This window comes from Polypterus senegalus, chromosome 16, assembly GCF_016835505.1.
Source record: "Polypterus senegalus isolate Bchr_013 chromosome 16, ASM1683550v1, whole genome shotgun sequence".
NCBI lineage: Eukaryota > Metazoa > Chordata > Cladistia > Polypteriformes > Polypteridae > Polypterus > Polypterus senegalus.
The window spans coordinates 17899751-17925235 of NC_053169.1; the positions used below are offsets into that span (position 1 = coordinate 17899751).

General features: G+C 39.7%; 1 protein-coding gene across 1 annotated transcript in view; it reads right to left on the reverse strand.

The window, feature by feature from the left end:
• Positions 1-24526, reverse strand: part of degs1 (delta(4)-desaturase, sphingolipid 1) — a 37634-nt gene extending 13108 nt beyond the window's left edge. Inside the window, exon 1 of the mRNA XM_039738931.1 lies at positions 24248-24526. Within this exon, the coding sequence (XP_039594865.1) occupies positions 24248-24329 (82 nt within the window). The 5' untranslated portion in view covers positions 24330-24526. The remainder of the gene's footprint in view (positions 1-24247) is intronic.
• Positions 24527-25485: the final 959 nt, after the last annotated feature.

Consider the following 25485-nt stretch of genomic DNA (forward strand, 5'->3'; position numbering starts at 1 on the left):
TATATATATATACACACAAACAAAAAAAAAGATGTGGTTTTCTTATTAAAGAGCAAACTAGTAAGGCTCAGTATCACTTCTTTTTAATTATATTGGGGGAGCCCAGAAAAGTGCAGTTAATTGTGGCCACATGAAAGTGGCTGACCCGTGGGTGGTTACAGCTTCATTCTGCATCTTAACTAAAATCACACGGATTAAGACCACCTCTGCAGCTCGTCCTCTTTACAGAAATTCATACGGCATTCTATAAGGGGGCAGACTTTTAGACATGAAGGGGTCATCCACCTTAATAATAAGTGTCTGTGTCTAATTTAATGCTAGTTCTCTGTTATATGCCATTGGGTATGGGATTTGTAAAAACAGTGCTAATGTTTGTAACCCTCGCTGCAGCTTGGCTAAACACGAGTCGAGTTACATGTTTAACCCCGCTCATCATCCATTGGTGTCACACACCATTTTGCACACTGGTAGTTATAGTTGACAGGCTACAGGAACTTTAAGGGCGATGCACCTGGTCACAAAAGGGTTAAGATTATTTGAATTAGATAACCCTCCCATAATCATAATATTAACCGTAAAGCAAGCCAAGTTACAGAAAAGAGTAATTTTTCCTCATTTGCATGCAGGTGTCATCTTGCAAGGAGTACAGCAAGGCAGAGACAGGCAACGTGCATGAAGTACAAGTGGAGTTAAAGGTTTAATCCTGCCCACATTTTAGGTATGCCCCACATGCTGCAGCGAGGAATGCCTCAATATTTGTGACACACCGTCTGTTGGAATGATAGATTGTGTATTTATTCTTTTACTACATACATTACAACATACAGTACATGCAAATAGAGGGTGCACGGCAAATGTTAATGGCGATTACATTCAACTGAGACTAACTTCATGAAATACAGAAATCAGCTTATCTACCTTAATAAAAAGACAAGTGACTGTCTGTGTGTGTGTGTGTTATATATGCCATTTGGTATGGGATTCATAAAAGCAGTGCTACTGTTTGCAAGTAACCTTCGCTGCAGCTTGTGGAATAGTGCACAGCTAAACATGGCTCGAGTTAAATGTTTAACCTGCCCACATTTTAGGCACACCGCATTCCACATGCTGCAGCAAGGACCTCCTCAATGTTTGCGATGGGCCATCTGTTGGAATGAAAAAATGCAATCCATATTATTACTACATGCATTGCAAAAACATTTCAATAGATAGCACAGCTAGTTAGCTCAACAAATACTATACCCCCTCTTATCCCGCCCCTCCCATATCTTAAATACATTACATTATTGTCCAGTCATTGCAGAAGTCCTAATTAAAGCACACCAGCCATTCCAGCTCCTTTACTCGACACAAACACATCTTTAGTAAGTTCAAGCAGGGCCACTATACATCAGTGACATGGAGGGACCAAGCCCTAAAAATAAGGGCTCTGGATCCGCTAAAGCAGCAGTGGTAAGAGCTGTACACATTTCAATTATTCCGTTTTTTCATACTCTCATTTTGTTTCTTTGAATCATATTTTAACAATTGACGAATAGAAAATACAACGGTCACACTTCACCACTTACTAGGGAGACGGAGGACGTTCAAAAATTGCATCCAGCATTAAAAAACCTCCATGTCTCATTCAAAAAGCATGGATAGTGCAAGCAAGTCAATTTAAAGCAAAATGATAAACACACCATGATATGAAAACTGATAAGAATACACACCTACATTACATGGCCAAAGGTTTGTGGACATTGCTCCTATATGTGCTTGTTGGACATCCCATTCCAAAACCATTGGCATAAACATGGAGTTCCATGTTATCAGCTCATGCCAACGTCTGCACTTCTTCACACTTTGCTTCCTTGTACTTTTTATTCAGTAAATGATCCCATCCTTAATCTTGTGACTTTGTACTCTATTGTTGTTTGTTTTGTACAGCACATTGTATTCGTGCTGTCTGTGAAGGACTCTACAGAAGCAAAGACTGAACGAGTACAGCGTTTGGAAGGAATTATTAACTCATACAATTTCAAAAGAGCTCAGGAGACAAAAAATAGATTACATATAAAAAACAATTTTAAAATTGTTAAATTAGGTTTCTTTAGTAACTAAACATTTGTAAACAGCTTATTACTACACAATTCTAGTCATCGCAGGAACATTCAGTTTCACAAATTGAGGACTAATTTTATAAGAACTATTTCTAATGTGCTCCAACAATGATTGCTAAGCTTCTAGTTCTATTGTGTTTGGTTCCCCCTTATTGACTTTTACTTCCGGATTATTTGTCCCAAAGGGAAATTTAGCACATTATAAACACTGAAGAAATATTATAACACACAACTCTCCCTCACACGCAAACACCAATTCTTAAAAAAACACACCTTCTGACTTGGCTAATGATGACAGCAGTCACCATGACACATTATACAGGCATATTGTAGAAGGAATGAAGGACCCTCAATAGTGTTTCTTGACGCACTTCTGCTGAATGATTTGCTGGCTGAAAGTCCTCAGTGTTTGCGCGTCAGAGAAAGGATGCGCAGCATTGTTCATAACTCAGTTTTGTCTTAAGTCTCTCCTCCTCAAGAGTGCACCCCATAACCAAGACTTCCTCTTAATTCAGTGGCCCTCGCTTGAAGTGATGTTGCCAGCCCTGCACACCACACGGACCATCAAAGAGTTATAGAACATGTAAAGGAAATCATGACCCACATCAAAGGTTCACCTTTTCCTCTAATGTTCCTCCATGTTATGAGACCAGCCGAACTGGTCACTGATGTGGACCTCCATGGGATCGTCTTTCCAATTCTGGTAGCGTGCACTGCTTGCATTGGCGATCCTAAATTGTCCCTAGGTGTAGGTGTTCTGCCCCGTGTTTGTTTCTGCCTTACAACTTGCTGGCTGGGATTGGACCCAGCAGACCTCCTGTGACCCTGTGTTAGGATATAGCGGGTTGGATAATGGATGGATGATCTGCTTCACATCAGTACTTTTAGATCCAAGCACACAATATCAGACTAAGGAGTGAAGTTAGAAATTGGCGCTTCCTACAAAATCTGGAAGTGATGGATCATTGGGTAGCTCAATATCCTGTTAGTTAGCCAGCAATTGATCACATTTATTCCCCGTCTCTACTTCGATCTCAAATAATCAATTTTGTGTACCGAAAGTAGTATTGTTGTAAAGCGCCAAAACCTGAACAATGGCTATAAAATGTTTGTGGGGAAAGTTCTTAATAACCAACAAGTTTAGTATTTTATTTAATTTTTTTTTTTTTTTTTTAAACTTTTATCCTGGTATGGTAACCGTTTCAGCTAACCTGTTCCTTTATATTTAATGTTGATTCACTCTGTTGCAACAAATGCATGGAAATTAGCTATAATCTAATATTATATAAAAAAAAAAAAAAAAAACAACTATTCTGTTTAAATTAGCAATCACTTATTTTTACAATATTTTCAAAGATTTCTAATGTTTGTTGTATGCGAGTTAAGCTCCTGACAGGAAATGTGCAGACATCGAATTTAAACTTATGGTTTAGATTGATACTCAGGAAAAAACAATGAAATCACATTGCAGTTACTTCAAGCTTTAGATACTGAGCAGACACAGGGGTCATGGAGTAGTCACGTTCCATAGAGAAGGGACTTGCTGTGCCGTTTTCCATCTGCATAGACTCGCATGTTAACTCAGAGGTGAGCGTTAGACCTTTCAAAAGCCGATTCCTGCGCCAGTGAGACACCAATATGGTTCCAGTTCAAAAGGCACACCATAAATCATAAGGAAGGGAATGTAAACATTGGGTGCTCCTCAGATTTAGGAGAAGGGTGCGCTCATCAGACTGGCTGGCCAGCACAGACTCTGATGTAGGACGGCCAGTAGGGGACTGGCAGCTTGCTGGCCGAGGTCTGCAGGACTCCGTCTGGCTTGTCTCGGACTCCTTTTTTGGTTCAACAATTAGCTAATGGACAGATGCTGCTGTTTTTCATTTATATTAATTTGTTTTCAATCCTATTTTTGTACAAATTGATCTGTGTAATTTGTTTCTAGTTTGTTTTTGATGTATTTGAACAAACCTGAACTCTCATATGTGATACTTCTGTATTTAGTAAGTGGTACAATCTATTCTTAACATTTTGCCTTGACAGTTTGTGCCTGAACCTGGTGAGGAGGAGGAGGAGGAGCACAGTAGTTTGTGTGATTGGATTGCATTGTATTTCTGGCCCTGATAGACTGACCAACCAAGCTCTGTGAAAAGGATTATTTGCATTCGGTTGTGTGTGTTGTATTTGCTCCATTTCACGCCCAACCTACCTGGAAAGAGGGTCTTTTCTATAAATTTCCTTTCTCAAGGTCTCTTCCATTTCCTATCTCCCCTCACCCAATGTACAGGTTTTTTTTTTTTTTAATGAGTTTATTTTCTTGTCTTCTTAAGGAGTCAAGGCTGGTGGGCGGTATCAAAAAAACGGGACCTTTTAAAAGCCCACTCGGGCAGCCCCTGTGAGATTTTGGGTTATACAAGAAATAAACTGACATACAGCAATGATAAATAAAGAATGTGGAGGTTTTAAGCCTCTCTTCTGTTTTGCGAGGTTTAACTTTGATGTCTCGTGCTTTACAGTCATGACCAAAGGTTTTGAGAATGACACAAATATAACATTTCACAAAGTTTGCTGCCTCAGTCTTTACGATGGCAATTTGCATATCCTCCAGAATGTTATGAAGAGTGATCAGAAGAATTACAATTAATTGCAAAATCCCTCTTTGCCACAAAAATAAACTTGATCGCCAAAATAAAAATTTCCACTGCTGTTGTGCAGAAGGCTTCAGGGTGTCCAAGACCGACCAGCAAGTGCCAGGAGCGTCTCCTAAAATGGACTCGGCTGTGGGCACCACCAGTGCAGAGCTGGCTCAGGAATGGCAGCAGGCAGGTGTGAGTGAGGCAAAGACTTTGAGGATGGCCTGGTGGGTGTCAAAAAGTGCAGCAAAGAAACCAAAAAAAAAAACATCAGGGACAGACTGATATTCTGCAAAAGCTACAGGGATTGGACTGCTGAGGACCGCTGGGGTGAAGTCATTTTCTCTGATGAATCACCTTTCCGTTGTTTGGGGCATTCAGAAAAATAGAAAAGGTGAACGCTACCATCAGTCCTGTGTCACGCCAACAGTAAAGCGTCCCGAGACCACTCATGTGTGGGGCTGCTTCTCAGCCGAGGCAGTGGGCTCACTCAATTTTGCCCAAGAATACAGCCATGAAAAAAGAATGGGACCAAAACATCCTCAGACAGCAACTTATCCCAACCATCCAATAACAGTTTGGTGACCAACAATGAACAATCCAGTATGATGGAGCACCGGGCCATAAGGCAAAAGTGAAAACTAAGTGGCTCAGGGAAAAAAACATCAACATTTTGGATCCATGGCCAGGAAACTCCCCAGACCTTTAATCCCATTGAAAACTTGTGGTCAATCCTCCAGAGGTGGGTGGGCAAACAAAAACCCACAAATTCTGACAAACTCCAAGCATTGATTGTGTAAGAATGGGCAACTGCCATTGTCAATAAAAGCCTTTGAAATGCTTGTAATTCTACTTCAGTATACCAGATAAACATCTGACAAAAAGATCTAAAAACACTGACACAGCAAAATCTGAGTAAACCAACCAAGAATTGAAGTGTAAATTCTTAAAACTTTTGGCCATACTGTATGTATTAAAACAGAACAGGAAAAAGAAAAAGCCAGTATTGCTCTTGAGCTCGCCACAGCTATTAACTTTTTATGCAGTGCGGCTACAGTCTGCAAATCTAACATATGTCATGACAAAAAGTCACATTAATGTGAAACTAGCTAAAGGCCATATGTCTTAAACAGACATACTGCGTTTCTTCCCTGCCTCAGCAGAGACTCTGACCCGGCAAATGTTCATCAGTAACAGTCATCTGTTAATAACTGTTTAACCAAGACAATGATGGAGGTATAAATTAATAAACCAGAGATTGTTGGGGGTGCAACAACAAAAATGTTGCAAATATTGTTAAAATACAGGAAAAAGACCCCACTTCTTACCAACGGGCAAAAAAAAAATAGCCAAACAATAAACACGTGGACAGCGAGGGCACTTCAACAATAGGCGTACAATCCTGACCAAGGAAACTGAGCAACTGAATGCAGTCTGGGCAAAAGGGCAACAACAAAAGTATTCCTGCTGGAGGGGAATTCTCTCTCAAAGATAACATGCAGCAATGAGTTCCACTTAGAAGGAATGCAGACGGACTAGGACTGTGACCTTGTAGGAAGGGTCTGGGCACCTTCAAGTCTGACAAAGCCCTGAAACAGGTCTCTATTAAATGGCCCCAAGGAGCAGCAGTTATAGCAACAGTCATTATGAAGCATTTCCATTGAGTTTGGCTTGATAACAAGAGCACTGGACTCTGGACTACGGACAACACGAAGTTCATACATTCGTATTGCTAGAACCTGCATACCCACTTCAGTGTCACAAAGATGGAAGCAACAATGCGTTGGGTGCCAGTCTATCACGCACCTGACACCATATCAGGCAACGCTGGTCAGCCTAATCTGCAGTTTGAGAGCAAAGCCAATAAACACGTGGAGTCAACTCAGCAGAAAGAGTGACTAGGCCAGGATTCAAATTTAGTCTGTGTAGAGCCATCACTCACAACACTGACAAGCTTTAATTATATATTTTTTTTTTTCTGTTAAATAAAACAGAATTAGACCACCACTAGGCAAACACATTAATGTAGAGTATGGATTACCAGAAATAATACATGGCAACTCTACTCTACTAGGGCTAGAAGGATCTTTTTTTCCTGCTTTATTATCTTAATTTATATTCATTTTCAGTGACCTTCCTGCATTAAAGACTTAGTAACCTCATTACCCGTCATTGAACTCACATTGGACTGGCAACGTGTCTGATAGACAATTATCTTTTAAATTACGTCATTAGCTTATCACGAGAAAACTAAGACGCAGTCCAAAATGACTGACTGCATGCCAAAGAAACCAAACCAAGATTACGTGCTATAAAAAGGAAAGAGGCTTGCGAGTCTAAACCTACACCTTGGGCTTCCTCCTACTCTGCTTCTGTAATGCCGCTTCTCAAACACCAGAAACCAGAGATAGAGGGGCTTGGGTTTGCTTTCGCCACTTTACACAGCAACCTTCCAGAAAACACAGAGTCTGTTTGGCTCCTGCTGTGAAGAGAAAGCAGTCAGGCGGGCCATAGTGACATCTCGCTCTCTAGCTTATTTTTGGCAGACAAGACTAGTTGTAGCTCTGTTGCCTGGGCACAATGTTTAAACGCTTGCATTAGGCTTCTCACGTACAGGGGGAGCCAAAAAGAAGGACCACATTTGAAATGCTCATTCTACAAAAACACTACAAGATAAATACAATAAATGTCATTACAACACAAGAAAGGGTACACAAAGTAGATTTTGGTCGCTGCGTTTTAAAAATGAGGTCTTCAAGGTGGTGGCCATCATTAGCGATACGCTCTTCGAGATTTCTGAACACTCATGATTCGTTCGGCCATTTCAAGGGAAATAGAGGCGATTTTGTGGCAAATAGCGTCCTTAAGGCCTTCAAAGTTTTGAGGTCGGTGTGTGTATACCTTTGACTTGTGAGAGCCCCATAAGAAGAAATCGCACAGAATGAGATCAGGCGAACGTGAAGACCACCCGACATCACCGCGCAGGGAGATCAGCTTCCCCCGAAACTTCTCCTGCAAAACTTGCATGGTTCTCCATGCCGTATGAGCTATTGCTCCATCCTGTTCAAACCAGGCATCCACCACATCCATTTATTCAAGTTGGGGCCTCTAAAATTTCTCTAGCATTTTTATGTAACATTCTGAAGTGACGGTGACCATTGCTTTTATGAGGAGAGGGCCTACAATGCCAAATTGTACAACAGCACACCAAACTGTAACTCGCTCACTGTGCAGGGGTCTCCGATGAAGTTCGCAAAGGTTGGTTTCAGCCTAATAGCAAACATTTTGCTTATTTACTGAACCAGTCACACGGAAATATGCCTTGTAACTGCACATGATGATGGCATCTCAAACGGTTTGCAGAATGTTACCGCACAACTCTACGGCTCTCTCAGCGAGTTCCTGCACTACCATCATTTTGTATGGATGGCAATTAAGGTCCTCATGCAAAATCAAAGACATGTTGGAAAACCGAAGGCAGAAGCAGGTTTGGGCGCTCAACGTCTAGGAGACTAAAGAATCGATGTCCTTACAGCTTGGATGTTTTCAGGCATTTGTACAGTCTGAGGACAGACTGGAGATTTTCTGGTCAATGTTGTCCCCATCTGTCTAAATTTAGCAGCCCACTGAAGAATTGTTTCCCCGATTTGCCACGTCACCGTTCGGAGGAATGCTGAAGTGCGTTTGGAAGGCACATTGCGCAGTGAAGATGGATTCATTGTTTTTGAAGAACGCCTCAACAGCGAAAGCACGGTGCACACCGGACCAAGGCATGCTGCCAACTGAAAATTACAAGGGAATGCCTATTAAAGGGTCCTCCGCACCACCACCTCAACCCACTTGGTTGCCTCTACCTCGCACAATGAAATGTGGTACTTCATTTTGGCTCAACTTGTACAATATGGTGTTGCTGATAAACTGTAGTCCTTAGCTCTTTTAAATTTAAAACCAGCCCATCGGCAAAAAACAAAAACTCCATACAGGCCATCCTCCACAATGCCCCCTGTTAATGAAGGCCAATGCATCCTTGGGGCTCCAACTCTGAAATTCTTTCTCCATATTCTTCCATTGATTCACATGGTCAAATATTCCCCAAAACCACATTCTCTCTTTTTTGGTTTTGACTTTATTTACTACATTTGATGGGTATACTTGATACTGGATTGTGGCAAGGAAATGTTTATAGCAGTGTGCATCGGTTCTTGATATACATGAGTGAATCCCACGAAATTCCTTCACCTTAAATTCTGCGAAAATGCAGAAAATGTCTGGAAATTTCAAGAAACTCTGTAAAATGCATTGAGTCAGTGTGGAAGGAGAAACTTAACTGGTTTTGATTGGATTACAATGGTGCAATGGTCTTTTAAGTGTCCCCAAGGGCTAGAAAAGTATCTGCCAACTATGCTGGACTGATTATTGTGGCCAGAAAATGTGACCTGAGCTGGCTTGAAAGCCATTAGTGAATCCCTCAGGAGGAGCTGGAATCTGTAGCTGGGGACAAGGAAGTCAGGGCTAAACTGCTTCTCCTGCTGCCGCCACAGCCCTCACTAGAAAATGAGATGATGAGACACCTTTACTTGATATTTTATCTTAATGTTGATGCAAATGTTTGGGTGGCTTCGTGAACAAATGTGAATGTAAATCACAGGAAACTTCAAATATAAATACTCTTTAAATAACTAACAAGACTTTACAAAGTCCCCCAAAAAGTATTCCAGTCTTTCTAAAAGCTCAGTATGCTCTTTCACAGATAAAGCTAGTCTTATCTGATCTGAATAAAGAGAAGCACACAGAAATCGCAGGCAATATATGACAGCAGTTGTGTTTAAGAAAAATATACAGTATATATAAAAAATACTTTTTTAAAAACCACGCTTATAGTTAGTGTAGTAAAAAGTAAAAGTCTCTCATACATCACTCGTAAAATAAAAGTGTGGGTGCTTTTCATCAATCAACATTCAAAAAGCGCCCATGCTTTTATTTTACGAGTGTTGTATGAGAGACTTATTTTTTACTTTTTAGTACACATTTTAAACTTAATAAGCATTTTTTTTTTAAGTATTTTATATATATATATATATATATATACATTTTCAACTTTTTAGTCTTCAAATATTCACGAATGAAATGTTCTAACCGATACTAACGCAACTATTGGATAATATTTCTATCCGTTACTAGTGCCATCTATTGGTGAAATCTTGAACTATTCTTCATATGAAAATTTCATTTCTTAACATGGATTAATTGATCAATTAGTGAAACTGATTATTGATTCATGTATTGTCATCAGAAGTAAGTAAGCGTGCAAACTTTCAAGTCATTTGGACAATAGGAAGTGGGTATCAATGACAAGATTTGTACCACACAACAAACAGGTGAAGTTAATATAAGTGTGGTAATAATAATAATAATAATATTATTATTATTTTTATTATTATTATCAGCTTTCAAAAGCAAGTCCTTTCTAAAATAAATGTGGCTTGTTATACATTTTTGGCCAGGCTCCTACTGCTGCCCCATTTATCAATGCTATACCAACTGCCTCATTCCCTCTCAGAATTTGTTCTGAACTTTTTATGTACCAGTAGAACATGCACATTGGTGGACTTTAAAATGTTCTTTAAAAATAAAACTAGTTCCACTTTTTTCTTTAACCTTTTTAAAATGTGTTTATTTTTGGTCCATTTAGTTCATACAGTGGTTTGTAGTAGTAGATGTTTACTGTGCTATAAAAAGTTAAAGCAAAAATAAGCAGCTGTTTCATTACATTAACAAATCACAAAAGACCATGGTATATCTAAATGCTCTTATGGAGCAATGAAGTATTTCAAGGTAAAGGCAATGACTTCAACCAAACACTTCCATATCATAATTCCAAGTACGATTTTTAGATTCTTGTTACTGCAAACAGAAATTAGAACATGAAAACAATCCAGACGAGAACAGGCCATTCAACCCAACAAAACTCACCAGTCCTATCCACTTAATTCTTCAAAAAGAACATCAAGTTCTGAAAGTCCCTAAAGTCCTACTGTCTACCACACTGCTTGGTCAATTATTCCATGTATTTATGGTTCTCAGAGTAAAGAGAAACTTCTAATGTCTATGTGAAATTTACCCTTAAGTTTCCAACTGTGCCCCAGTGTTAAACTTATTTTAAAGTCACCGTCTTGACCCACTGGACTAATTCCCTGTTAAACACTTCAGTCAGGTCTCCTCTTCATCTTCTTTTCCTTAAACTGTAAAGGCTCAGCTCTTTTAATTTTTCTTCATAACTCATCCCCTGTAGCCCAGGAATCAGCCTAGTCGCTCTTCTCTGGACTTTTTCTAGCACTGCTATGTCCTTCTTGTAGCCTGGAGACCAAAACTTTACACAGGGGTCATAAGTCACAGACCTGCAGGCCACAGTGGCTAAAGGTTCTCATTCCGGACAGTTTCCTTATATCTCAGTCCTTGCAAATAATGAAACTTAGTATTTAACTCCAGTTAGCGCTTTCATACAAAGACCATTTTTAGTTACACTGTTGATCAGAGGCCTTGAATTACAGTCCTGGAGGTCCACAGTGGCTGCAGGTTTTCACTTCAATTTTTTAATTAGAACCCATTTATTTACTATTAAAGCAATATGTTATTTGGGCTTAATTTTCATTATCTTGCCTGTTACAATTCTGAATCCTTGCCTATTTCAATTGGTAGCAGCTGCTAACATTTAAAACTTAAATGTTTTAATTGTTGGCTGTTTCCTCAATTAGACATTACTTAATAGTAAAATGCAGATAACCAATAAACCATCAGCTTTCCAGCGAACGTGCTTCCTTTAAAAACTGTGCATATGCACCATGAAGTATCTGTGTTAAAAAAAAAAATGTTCAGAAATAAATATGAGGGGGAATTGGAAGAAGCATCAAGTTTAAATCTGCTGTGGTACACAAAACACATGGCTAATATTCTCAGAGAGGGAAACTCTACAGTGCAATTCAAATTTCTCTTGGATGAATGAAAGCAACTAACAAGCCAAACAGTTTAATACCAAGTTTCATTATCAGCAAGGACTGCCTTCTAATCATTAAACTAGCTGGAAGGAACACCTGTAGCCACAAAGGTGCACCAGGGTGGTAACTGAGCACTCCAGATGAGGCGTCACCAGTGCTTTATAAAGCTTAAGCGTAACCTCCTTCAACTTGTACTCCACACATCAAGATGCTACATAACCAGACATTGTTAACCTTCTTAATGGCTTCCGAATGCTGTCCGACACTTGGAAAAATACTACAACTAAAGACATATAAAATGAAATGCTTTTCTATAGCAATATTTGGCCAGGTAATCACAAAAATGTGCATCTCTACTTAATTAAATGTAATGACATGTAAGGAAGGGAAGGCCTTATTTGTATGTTAACATTGATTCATTCATATAGAAAACTATTTGATTCCAGTGCAACTAACAAACCAGAAATGCACAGTACAGTCGTTACCCCATTTAGTGCACCTTCAGGTGAAGTGACTAATGTGAACTCTGAACATGCAACCGTATGATTAATAACTGCAACACCTCAGACATTAAGTCACAGTCTGAGGCAAATGCGTTCCAGGGAGAGGTGCCTTCTGTGTTGCACATCAATATAAAAATAAGCAGTCTACTGCTCCCACTGAAGCTTCTCTCTATTTTTAATCCCAATACAAACAGTAATTCCCAGATGTTACTTTTTGCAAGGTGTGAAAATGTACAACCTCAGTAAAGATTTTTGCAGGGGTAAATTATAGCCCTTTTTTAAGATTTCATTTTACTGGGTGACCTAATCTTATTTTGCTTAACAATGTTGTGCATTTAGCCTGATCTCCATGTCCCTAACTGCCATGCCAGGGACATGTGATTTGGTGTAATCCCTCTGCCCACACCCAGGAGAACTTACACCACTTTAGCATTAATGAACCTGTCACACAGATCTTTAACTTTCAACCTTTGGATCAACGATGCATTGCTGACCTTCAGTTTTAGTAAAAACAGCTTTTTCAGCAACAGGCCAGGACACAACATGAGCAGATGTGTCAAGATCCAGGATACACCGCTGCCTTACAAGCAGAGAGCAGCTCCTGACATTATATCAGTGTTATGTAAATAGAGGTAACTGATCCAAATATGGCACTCTTCCACCTTGTTTGAAGGTTTCTGTACTTCACTCAGAGTTTGGAACGTTAATACATAAAAACAAAGTGAGGGAGCATCGAGATCTTTCTGGTTTCTTCAGTATTGTAAACATTAGATAATTAAAAGAAACTAGCCATCAATGCCAGAATTTTACATTTACATTTCAAGCAATAAAAAGTTAAATTAGTGACTGCCTGAAAAATTGGTGGTAGACAACCTGCTAAAGCCAGACTCTTATATTTTCATCACTGATGCAGTTATAATTTCTAAACCTTTATTAGATATCAGAATTCTGAAGTTCTCTCAATGTATTGCACACCTATTACATTCAAACAGAAGCTAATTCAGAATGGTGGTGCTACTGCCGACATGTACCTCCAGCAATGCTACATTCAAAACGTTTTTTCTATAATCACCCATGAGCCCCACTACTCACTCAATAAACAGACAACTACTCTGCTTAAGGTTTATAAAGCTGAGCAAATGGGAAATATTCCGAAAGTGGCCTACTTCACCACACATCCCTTAGTAAATACTTGTTTAATTTACCCAAAATGTAAAGCATAAGAGTGTTAGTTTGGTACCCCAGTATGTGACGCCACACAAACAACCTGAGCTGAATCCTTAGAATGCTGAAATAGGGGAAAAAAAAAAAAAAGAAAAACACGTCATGTGTATGAAGTACAGGGTGAGTCAAAATTATGTTAACATTTGAATGGCAGAAACAATTTATTCACAAAACATTCTTTATATGTGCAAGATGATTTACAGGAATGTCTCAACCTGTTCAACACATGTACCATATTCGGCACATAAATTGTCCACAAAGATTGTAAACAAGTATATAATTAGCACTACAATTAGTGTTAACATAATTCTGACTAACCCTGTGCTACCATCCACAAAAGGAGGATGGATGCCATTTAATCTGGAAGGCAAATCTTCAGGCCTTGTCACCATACAAGACTTTGCAAGTGAAGATTGCTGGGAGACTTTAATTTACAAAACCTTAGGAAGTTATAGCAAGTGTTCAAGGGAATTAAGTTGAAATGTTAAAGCTTGTTTGGTTTAACTGTTGTTACTCTTAAATTAGGTTTGATACTTTTAATCACATCCGACACGTAAGCTGTGGTACTGCATGCAATCAGCCTGTGCTAGTGGAAAAAATTGTGTCCCTTTCCAGTTAGCTCGGCTCATTGAAACAGATTTTCCAATTCACCTCTCACACACATACATAAAATAATGGTATCACCAAAAAAACAAACATAACTGGAAGCCCACAGCAAGGTAAACAGGCATTAAGAAGGTTTTAAGGACGATGGCAAATAAAAAAACATACCTGGTAATTGGCCTATAAAAGGCATGCTTTATTTTTATTATACTGGATATCTCGGTTATTTCAAGCTAATCTGATAAGAAAAATAATCTCTACATTTAAGAAGGCTTATTAATATTTAACTTTCAAGTTTAGACCAAACAAAGCCATTTTCCCAATTTTTTTTTCAAACAACATAAGGGGCCGCTGCACAGACCAAACAAGAAGGCATTCTTTATTTCTTAGCTGCTGGTACACATAATTAGTGGCTGGATAAAATATTTGCAAATATAATACGGTTTGTATTTGTATATATTCACAACAGCAGAAGAACAATGAATGTAAATATTTCTATATTCAAAATATTTCACGTGATTGGCAGTAGGTCAAGTTCAATATTGTGTCAGTGAAACTCTTACTAACGTTTCTCAGAATGGCTGACAAAAATACAATTAAAAAAGGAAATAAAAGTTACATAGCATGAAACTGAAGTGACTATAAATATTTGTTTTCTTTTGAAAAGCACTACCTGCTCTAGTCACCTGAATATGAAGTGACAGCAAGAAAAAGTGTGATATCAATACATTTGCAAGCATTTTTGACGTACCACTTTATTATCTAACAAATTAATCATTTTGAGCTCATGAAATTTGGTGAAGGCAAGAAAGAGACTTCCCAAACATGAGGATGAGGATGATCAGGCTTATACTATACAGCGGGGAAAATGAGTAGTGAACGTGTCAATGTTTTTTAAATATTTCTAATGGGGCTATTGATATGAAATTTTCACCATATGTCAGTAACAACCCAAGTAATCCACACATACAAAGAAATAAAACAACCAAGTCCATAAATTATGTGGATTAAAGAGGAATGACACAGGGAATAAGTATTGAACACATGAAAAGGAGGTGCAAACAGACATGGAAAGCCAAGAAAGCAGCGGACATCTGTCAGTATTTAGAAAGCAATCCTGTCCCCTATGGTACAAACTAATATCAGCTGGTTTAGTCCTAATCGATGGCCTATAAAAAGGTTCCTCACTACCAAGGTGTTGCAGAACATACTGATGGCATTGGTGACAGATGTTCCAGTGAGCACCTTTGGGGCCATAATCCGGAAGTGGAAAGAACATAACTTCACCAAACACTGGCCATGGCCAGATGATCCTCACAAGATTTTTGACAGAGGAGTCAAAAGCATAATCTGAAGAGTTATCCAACAGCCAAGAAAAGACCTGGAATTAGTAGGTCCAGTTGTTTCAAAGAAAACAAATAATGCACTCAACTACCTATGCAAGCTCACCGCACAAGACTCCACTGCTGAAGAAAAAGCACGTTGAAGCTCGTTTAAAATTCGCTGCACAACATTTGGACAAGCCAATGAAATAGTGGGAGAAGAGAGTCTGGTCAGACGAGACCAAAATTGAACTCTTTGGATGTCATTGCACACACCATGTTTGGAGGAGACATGGGACTGCACATCATTATGGTGTGGGGCTGTTTTGCAGGATATGGTACTGGCAGACTGTTCATTTGAAGGAAAGACGAATAGGAAAAAAGTATCGGGACATTAATGATAAGAATCTGCTGCCATCTACCAGGATGCTGAAGAGGAAACGAGGGTGGACATTTCAGCAAGACAGTGGTCTCAAACACACATCCAAGGAAACTCTCAATTGGTTTCAGAGAGAGAAAATAAAGCTGTTAGAATGGCCCAGTCAATCATCCAACTTGAAGCCAAGTGGAAAAAAAACTGAAGATTAGAGTTCATAGAAGAGGCCCTTGGAACCTTCATGATTTGAAGGCCGTTTGTGTGGAATAATGGGCAAAAATCACCTCTGAGCAATGCATGTGACTAGTATCTCCATACAGGAGGCATCTTGAAGCTGTCATTACCAACAAAGGCTTTTCTACGAAGTATTAAAATAAATTACAGTAAGCGTGTTTAATACTTATCCTCTGTGCCATTCCATTTTAGTACACAATTTATGAACTTAATTGTTTTGATTTCGTTGTATGTGTGGATTACTTGGGTTGTTATCGACATCTGATGAAAATTTCATGTCATTAGCCCCATCGGAAATATACTTACTGAGAAAAACAGTGACATGTTCAATACGTATTTCCCCTGCTATATGTCTTGAACACAACTAGAAACCCAGGGAAGTTGCTTTAGCAGCACAGGGGTTAGTTCAATTGCCTCTCATCTCAATAATTCTGGATTCAATGGGCCCGTGAAGAGTTTGCTTGTTTCATTCATCAAAAGAACAAGTTGGACCTTAGAATAATCCTGTTTTTCTTGATCATCTGTAATGTCTTAATTCCTAATCTGTGATTTAATAAAGTATCATCTCTCTATGATTTAAAGCATGAAAGTTGCCTTTGTATTTAAATTCAGCATTATGATAGGTAATTTAGGAAAACACCATCTGGGTAGTATTAACATAGGGGTGTGACAATTTCACAAAAATCCATGCTTTGCTTTGTATTTCTCAATCTAAATAATGCCGATATAAAAATGATAAAACTCTAAAAGCAGTGAGAGGCACATTTAAACCCACATTCTAAACACTTGCAGAATGTTATTGGCCAAGTAAATCAAAATCTTATTTTGTATAAGCAGCAGAGAACGGGCAGAACCAGCAGAATCACAAATTAAAATCTTCCCAGAAATGAGAGGCACATTTGATAATATGAAGACCCAAAAAGTCTACTTTAAAAGCTTATTAAATTCCACAAATGTTTTAAATACCCACACCTTTCAAGAAGAGCAAATACCTTGGCATCTAATCAAAGATCTTTAAAATTCTATTAAAACACATTAGTAAATGATCCTGCCTGTAATGCTGGGGGTGAAACTGCTATTACATTTTTTTCTCCCAAGTAGCAAAACATTAAACAAAATATAAAAAAAAAAAACTATTTTTATAGCATTCTGCTATACTTACAACAGTTTATGCAAATTCGCACATAAACAGCATGCCAATGACAACAGCAGAAGTCAGTCTGCCATGGCTTTGGTTTCCAGTATACCTTGACAAGAAGAATATTTCGAACACAGAAGAGACATTCAAACTGAAATAACAATTCATGCTTCCTAGATAGATAAAGTACATCTGTTTCACCAGCTGCTTGTGCCTGTGGCATCTCTAATGGTTTAATCTCCAACACTGCCATATACTTCTCAGCATAAAGAGGAAGGCATAGACTTCACCACATGATGCCAGTACCTCTTAAAATATACCTATTAGTTCCTTTAGGACAATTGTCTCTTTAAACAACTAAATTTACATCCTTTAAGTGGACAAAATTGCTCCTTTGTAGATAAAAATGAAAAAAGCCAACAAGAACAACTCAGTATAAATTCCAACTGGCACTCTGTGAGGAGTACACAAGTAAACCGAGTTGAATTGAATGAAAGGCTCTGGCTAGGCCTCACTTTATCATTACCCTGGAGTATGAATTCACAGTACCGAAGCTACATCAGTCCTCCAAAGGCTAATCTCACAATCCACTCTACAATACAGAAAAACTTCAAGGTATACAATTACAAAACTTCCTGCAGGTACTCTCACTTGTATATGCTAAGACTTTTCAGGAGCATCTCATGACTGGCACAAAGGCAATAAATGTTCAGCCCTACTGTGTCACACTTTGCTTAGCTGAAAACCACTCCAATAAGTGCTGGAGATCATTAACAAATTATACTAAAAGAACAACATCATCATCAAGGAGCCAAGACGCACACAACTGGCATACCACCAAAATAGGGAATCATACATCACGATGAGGCTCATTTTCAGTAACCAAAACTGATTTTTCTTTTTCCACGTGTACTTTTTGGTTCCACTTAAGAAGCGGATACTTCTAAAGCAAACTTGACATCTAATAAAAAAAGGCACAGAGGCACGTTTCTAAAGAACTAATAAAAACCTTAGAGCTGTACTGTAAATTGTCTCCTTTTGATAAGTTTATTGTTTGCACAAGGTGGATTTGTTCTACTGTATTTCAAGGTCAACATTGTTGCAGTTAGTGGAACAACCAGACAACAATCAGCGGTTTAACAGCTCCTAGAGGTGTTAAACTACAGGAAATAACCTGGCCCTAAATTAACTTCTTCAGTTTTCTTCAGTTGGAGACCTTTTTAGGACTGCGAGGTATTTATTTCCTATATCACTACTTCTATCCACTCTTTTCTTGGAATAGGTTAAAGATGGGCTGACCATAACTCTAGCAAATCAACACCACAAAAATTAAAGTTTTACCTTCAAGGTTTACCTTGACAAAAATCTATCCTACAGCAGCTTTTAAACATTTACACTGCAAGGTTTCAACTAGTGTATTATTAAACCATAGGGCTCCAACAAGGTTAATCTGAAAGACACTGGCTTCGTTAATATGCAAAGCAGGCTTTTTTCCATATTTTACACGCTTTCCCTTTTGCAAAGTATTTTGTTTAACTCACATTTTAATAGATTTGCAAGATCATGCATACAGTGATGAACAACAAAATGTTTGCAGTGGAAGATATAATAAAGCCAACGTCCTAATCTGTGCACACTATTACTAATACAGAAGTATGAATCAGAGATTAAACCTGGAACATCATCAACAGACAATGAAGACCTTAAGGGCCAAACTTTAAACTAGTACAGTCTAGGCTTGAGAAAAATCAAAAACCTGCAAAGAAACCTGACAGAACTGTGGAAAGTTTATCTTGTTATGCACAATCAAAATGGGCTCAACCTACAGTGACAAAGTGAGAAGAGGCTAGATTAAGATGGTTTGGGCACATGCACAGTAGAGATGAGCGGTATATCGGAAAAAGAACGTCGAGAATGGAACTGCCAGCCAGGAGGAAAACAGGGAGTTTATGGATGTGGTGAAGGAGGACATGAAAGCAGTCGGTGTGGCAGAAAATGATGGAAAAGACAGGGATAGATGGAGACGGATGGTTCCCTAAATGGGAGCAGCTGAAAGAAAGACATAAAGCCACGATAATCAACTAAGAAATATTTTTTCTGCAAGACTTAGCACAGCAATCAAAGAGAAATTAAAGCAAAAATGTTCAAGTCTGGGTGCATGGTCATGTGGCACGTGCGATAAAGGCACTGAGAGACATGCAACCCAACCCACAGATTGCACAAATTGGAAGCATAACAAAAAAATGTTTGTGACATGAAGGCTAGTCTGAAGATGGCAAATCTAACTTGTTTGCTACAAAGTGTCAAAAAGGTACAGAATGCTGACCTGGCAAGCGTACATTTAGATATCAGTAGTTGTTTTGGAGTAAGTACTACTTGGGTGACATTCAGAGTACAAAACGGACTGGACAGACAGGGATAGCCAGAGTGGTATTTGGAAGGAATTCTGGAAGAGGTTCCGCATTCTCGCTTGTAAAGGAGTCTCTTTGGCACTGACGGGTACAGATTATTAAAGCTGTATTAAGAGCAGCGCTGTGATATCGCTACATAAAACCGTCAACTCTGATACCTGTATTTGTAATTTAAGTCAAAATACTGTACTTATCAAAAACATGGACATTTCTGGGTGACCCCAAACTTCTGTCTTCTTTAATCAAGAGACCACCGAATTAAAAATACAGCCAAGACATTACTAGTGTGTTTAATGGCTATTACTGCTTAAAATGGCCGATTATTAATTTAATATTCACAAAAGGCTGCAAAGCCCCATTTTCAAAAGCAGTTCCTTCAGTGTCTTAATGGCAACCCCCTTAGCTTACCCTTAATTAGTGATGTGTTAATGCTAACTGGTTATTAGAGAGACCTTTGTAACTGCATTAGCACCACTGAAACCTGCTATCCTGTTCACTGGGGTTGCAAGGTAATGGCATTCGGAAAGTTCAGTTTGGAGTTCACAAAAGTCCGAAATGAATCCACTGTCTCAAGAAACATTATCAGTCTATTGTTTTTTTTTTCAGAATGAAGGTTACTCCATGTGACAGACTGCCAAGAAACTGAAGATTTCTAACAAAGATTTGTGTTACTGTCTTGACTAGACTAGAGCTAACCCAGAAAGAAAAAGCAGAGGAAGGCCCAAATGGGCACCTATACAATAGGATAAGAACATCTGAGCATGTAGTGTGAAAACCAAACATCTTACAGGCCCTCAGTCGTCTTCTTCACTGAATACAAGTGTCATCTGCAACAGAGAAAAGATGGCTCCAGGAAGCTGAGAACACGACACTTTTCCCAACATGCTCTGTCCAGTGTCTGCCTGTGTTCCTTTGCCAATTTTAAAACTTTTTTTTTTTTTTTGGGGCAGTTTCACATATGTCTTTTTCTTTTAAACCGACTCTAAGCATTCGCTTTTGGATTTTTCAAATGACACTTGTAAGTATTTAAAGAAGTCAACTGAGGATCTGTAAGGCATTAGTCTTTGCCTGTTCCAGGTCATTTCCATTTATTAGATAAAAATTAATTGACAAGATATTCTAGAAAATACAGACTTCAGTTCAACAAGATGAGATGCAAAGGCAACCGAACTGTGAATCTTACTCACAAAATCCAGAATGTGTCAATTAAATGCCCTCCTTCCTACCTGCCATTATTCAGTTATTATTAAAGACCCTATGAAGCTATCCAGTTTCAGACTCACTCAAACCAACACTTGCAGGACTAGCTAAACATCTCCTTTCACTCAATATTTGTAGTGTCAACAAAACATACACAATGAACCTGCCTTCACCTTCACAGGCAATGTCACCAACCCCAACATAAAGCTCTATTTAAACACTGGCAAGATGGGCATCATAAAGTGATTACAGCTACTGTACACCAAAGACAATGAATGAATAATGACATTTACATCAAGCATTTTCAACCCATCACAGCCATTCATTGCATGCAGTTATCTCTCAAAACATATCACAGTTCCAGTTGATTGATCACAGAGTTATAATTTGTGTACTTTCTCAAAAGGCAATTCCTGCCTATGCCTAAGCCACTGTCAGTATCTCAGTTGCACCTCAGTGTCCACGTCATGCTGGGAATAGCTCACACAAGTTCCAGTGTCTCAAATGCCCCATAAATATTTCGGTTTTAACCATCCATTTTCTAAAACGCTTATTTGAGTACTGAATATTAGACAATGCCTCCTCCCTCGCATCACTCCTAGGGTATATGAAACATGTCTCTTCAACACTTCGACAAGGGGAAAGAACAGGCCATTCAGACCGACAATGTTCACCAATCCTAGCAACCGGATTTTGGCAAAGTAACATCATGGCAAGTTTTATAGGTCCCTCTCTCTAAACCTCACAACTTGGTCACATACACCATGTGTCCATGATTCTCAGTCAACATTTATGAAAAATTGAGCTCATTTTAAACTAACAGCCTGGATCCACTGCACTAATCCCTTCCACAATTTTGGAAACTTTAATCATATCACCTCTTAATCTTTATCTACGTTTGCTTAAACCGAAAAGGTCCGATCCTTGAACCCCTCCTCACAGTGCATACCTCTCACTTCAAAAGTCAGCCTAAGTCGATCTTCTCTGGACCTTCTCTAGTGCTGCTGTGGCTTTTTTTTTTGTAGTATGGAGACCAAAGTGCACATGGCACGCCAGGTAAGACCTTGCCATAACCCCCTTGTACTTGTACTCCACATGTTGTGATGTATATAACCTAACATCCTGTTAGCCTTCATGATGGCTTCTGTACTCTGTCTGGATGTAGTCACCGAGGAGTCTACTACGACTCCTAGGTCTTTCTCATAAGGGTTACTTTTACGTTTCTCAGACCTCCCATTGTGTATTCACACCTAATGTTTTTACTTCCTATATGTAACAATTTACATTTATTTACATTAAACTTTATCTTCCACATTTCTGTCCAAGTGCCCTGTAATGATTCAGTGGATTCTAGATTATCTGCCATTCCATCTAGAAAGGCTAAACTGACACATCCTGAGTGTGTTCACCCAGCAGAGGACGGTCATCTTAACAACATATCAGTTAGTAAACTGCTCAATAGTTTACTAAAAAGGAAAACGTAAGCTCAGAAAATTGATACAGTGATGGAAAATGTGGTTGGGAAAGAAGATGGATAGATTGTCAATTCTGACTATTCCGAGATCTTCTGGAGTAGACAGGTCACCCTGACGCGTTTCTACCAGCCTGCCTGTGTAAAAGTTCTCTGTGGTAAGTGTGTTGGGGAAACAGCATTAGTGCAAGGAGCATCCATAGCCTAAAACTGACTAAAGAGGCAGGATTCATCTTGAGAGTCGGGCTGCACAGACTGGAGGATGTGAGATCACTCAGCAAGGTGCTTACTAACCTGGACAGTGACTCATCACCTGTATGAGGTCTTGGCTAAATAGACGAGTTCAGACTGAGCCAAGTGGTTTGTTCCATGGAGCACCATGCGAGGTCATTTCTACCCTCTGTAATCAGGCACTATGATGCGTCATGCCTCTGCCAGGGTGGTCTTGTGCCATGTGCTGAATGGTACAGAGCTGGTCTGACATCTTAACTGACAAAGAGACACCATGTACAATAAACTGTGCCAACGACTGACATGCTGTACAGCAAAATTGTTATGTGCTACACCGAGACCTCCACTTTGTTAAATTACTTACAGATGATTCTTGTCATATATGTATTGGTACCTTGTTAGTATACTTGAAGATTTCAATCATTCTTGTTATGTGTATTTTGACATTCTTTTTTTGTCTGCTGCAGTAAACCTGCAGTTTCCTTCGGGATTATTAAAGCCTCTCTCTAGCAAAAACTATGAACAGATGAACACTTTATTAATTCCCATGAGAAGGAATCCAAACAGTAGGAGAATGAAGACACTTAATAGAAGGCACTTGAGTCACATCTGAACTTGGGGGTCCAAGCAGTTGAAACAGCTTCCCAAATACAACTGTTGCTGGCAGTTCATTTAAATGAGTACATTAACTGTACAATACAGAAAAGTTGACTCTATTACTCAAAAGTGTGAAAACAAACTTAAATCACGATTCATCTTTCTTTTTTTTTTTTACAGCTTCACTGCTTCCCGTTACGCTCCAAATGCCCGTCTCTCAAACGGCGGATTGTTCGGACCATGAAAAAGGTCACTGGGGGCCTAAATGCAAACTTTAACCCAGTAGAGTGTTAAGAAACGAGGGAACGCGAACGGGCTCGCCCTGGCTCTTTGTGTTATGGCCGAATAACGGTTCGCTGTAACCGGAAAAGAGGACGATAAAGGGAAGGGGGTTGGGACGCCGCCCCTCACAAGTACTTGCCACATTCAACAGGGGCTGATGACATTAGGCAGAAGGGCGCGCCTCCCACCATCTTATTTCGAACAAATTAAATAAACGGAGAAAGGGTGTGGTGGGTAGAAAAGATACCGTTCTCTCCTAAATCTTAACAAAAAACCCAAACTGGTCATTCGGCTGTACTTTCTGCTACGAACTCATTTTCTTTCCGAAGTAATGAGTTCTTCGGACAAATGTGGCCAAAATTAAATTGATATTTGAACGAATATCACCCCCCACACACGCGAGTACACAAACTTGTATTAAAACGCTTCAGCGTGAGACGGTTTTCTCTTTAAAAAGTCTCTTTTCAGATTACACAAGAGCATTAAAAGGGAGTGTGAAACGTGCCCGGGAATGAAGAGTTACACAAGCACCGTTATCGCTGATCGACTGACGATTACGCCGTCCCCCGCGATCCGACTTAAACTTAACGGTGCCCGTGCCTCGCTCGGTTAATTATGTACTGTCGACTAACAGTATTTCAATATTAGGCTTAACACTACTTACCTAAAAATAAAAAGGTACCGACGTCTAGAAAAATCTTACAATTAAAGTAAACGCTTTACTGCTTGCTTCACGGAGGGAAAACATTAAAAAGTAAAGTACCTCCGCACGCACACTTCCAACAAAAAAAAAAAAAAATGAATGTAAGGCTTGTCCGCCTCAGACGGCGGCATCCCCACTCCTAGCAGATCCCCAGCCGGGCAGTTACTCTAAACGCTCTCGCTGCCCCGAGTTTGTCGCACAGGCCCCACGGTTTCTCTTGCTTACCTAGGATTTCTTTTCTCCGGTCAGCATGCGGCTGGTCTGTATAAACCCACTCGAAGTCTTCTCGGGCGACAGTGTTCCCCATGTCTCCTGGCCGATAAGCTGGGTACTCTTCACGGTCGAAGACTGAACCAATGCTGTTCACTGCGTTTCCTCTAACCTACCGGTATACTGCAAACACAGCAATGCCAAGCCGTTCACTTTAAAGCGCGTTTTACCGCCGCCTATGGATGGACATCGAAGACTGCCTGCAAATCTTCCATTCCGCCTCTTTTTCTTTCAGTTCATCTGACACAAGCCAGAGCTTGCATGAAAGGGGCGGGGCCAAAAAAATGCAAGCCGTCACGTATGCAGGGAGACTGGCTGGAAACTACGGAACGTCGTTTGGCTCAAAATGCCTACGCGTTCAGTCATTAGTGGCACTAAATTAGTGTGCCTGTGTGCTTTGTTATAAACAGCAGTCTGGGTTGGACTTTTACATTTACACTTACATTTATTGACGTAGCAGACGCTTTTAGCCAAAACGACTTACAAAGGAGGTGCGCAAAATTCCAATAAACGTCAGTCTAGTGGATGTTTATGAGTAAGTGTTACAAGACGAGGTTACAAGATTGATCACAAGTGAACTCAGAACAGAACACCAGCGAGTACAGTTCCTCGATTAGGGTTCATCAGATAAGTGGGTCTTCAAATACTTCTTAAACCCATCGAGAGTGCCGGAATTTCGAATGGAGGGAGGCAGCTCACCAGCTAAGAATTACACATAAAACGTGTCTGGATTGAGAGTTGATGCCATGCAGAGTGGCATCACCAGGTGCCTTACATTAGCGGTTAAGAAGGAGCATAAGACCACACATATATAATCTGTATAGGTGCTGATCCACTGACTGCTCTGTCAGACTTTGAACTTGATACGTGCTGCTACAGGAAACCGATGTAGTGACCTGATCAGAAGTGAGGTGTGCCCCCCAATACATCACCCTTCATTTTGAATCATCTGAGGTGGCGTGGTGACACATTGGGGTACTCCTGCCAGCAGAGAGTGTCCGTAATCCAGACACGACAAGACCAAGGCCTGGACCAGGAGCTGTGCTGGACACTCGGTCTGATACAGTCTGATCTTGAGGATGAACTGAATCTGTCCATTGCGATGTGGTCAGTGGAGGACAGCTGGTCATCGGTCAGCACCAACCAACCTGGCATGATGCACTGAGCCGGACAGACGGGAGGGTAGGGGTATT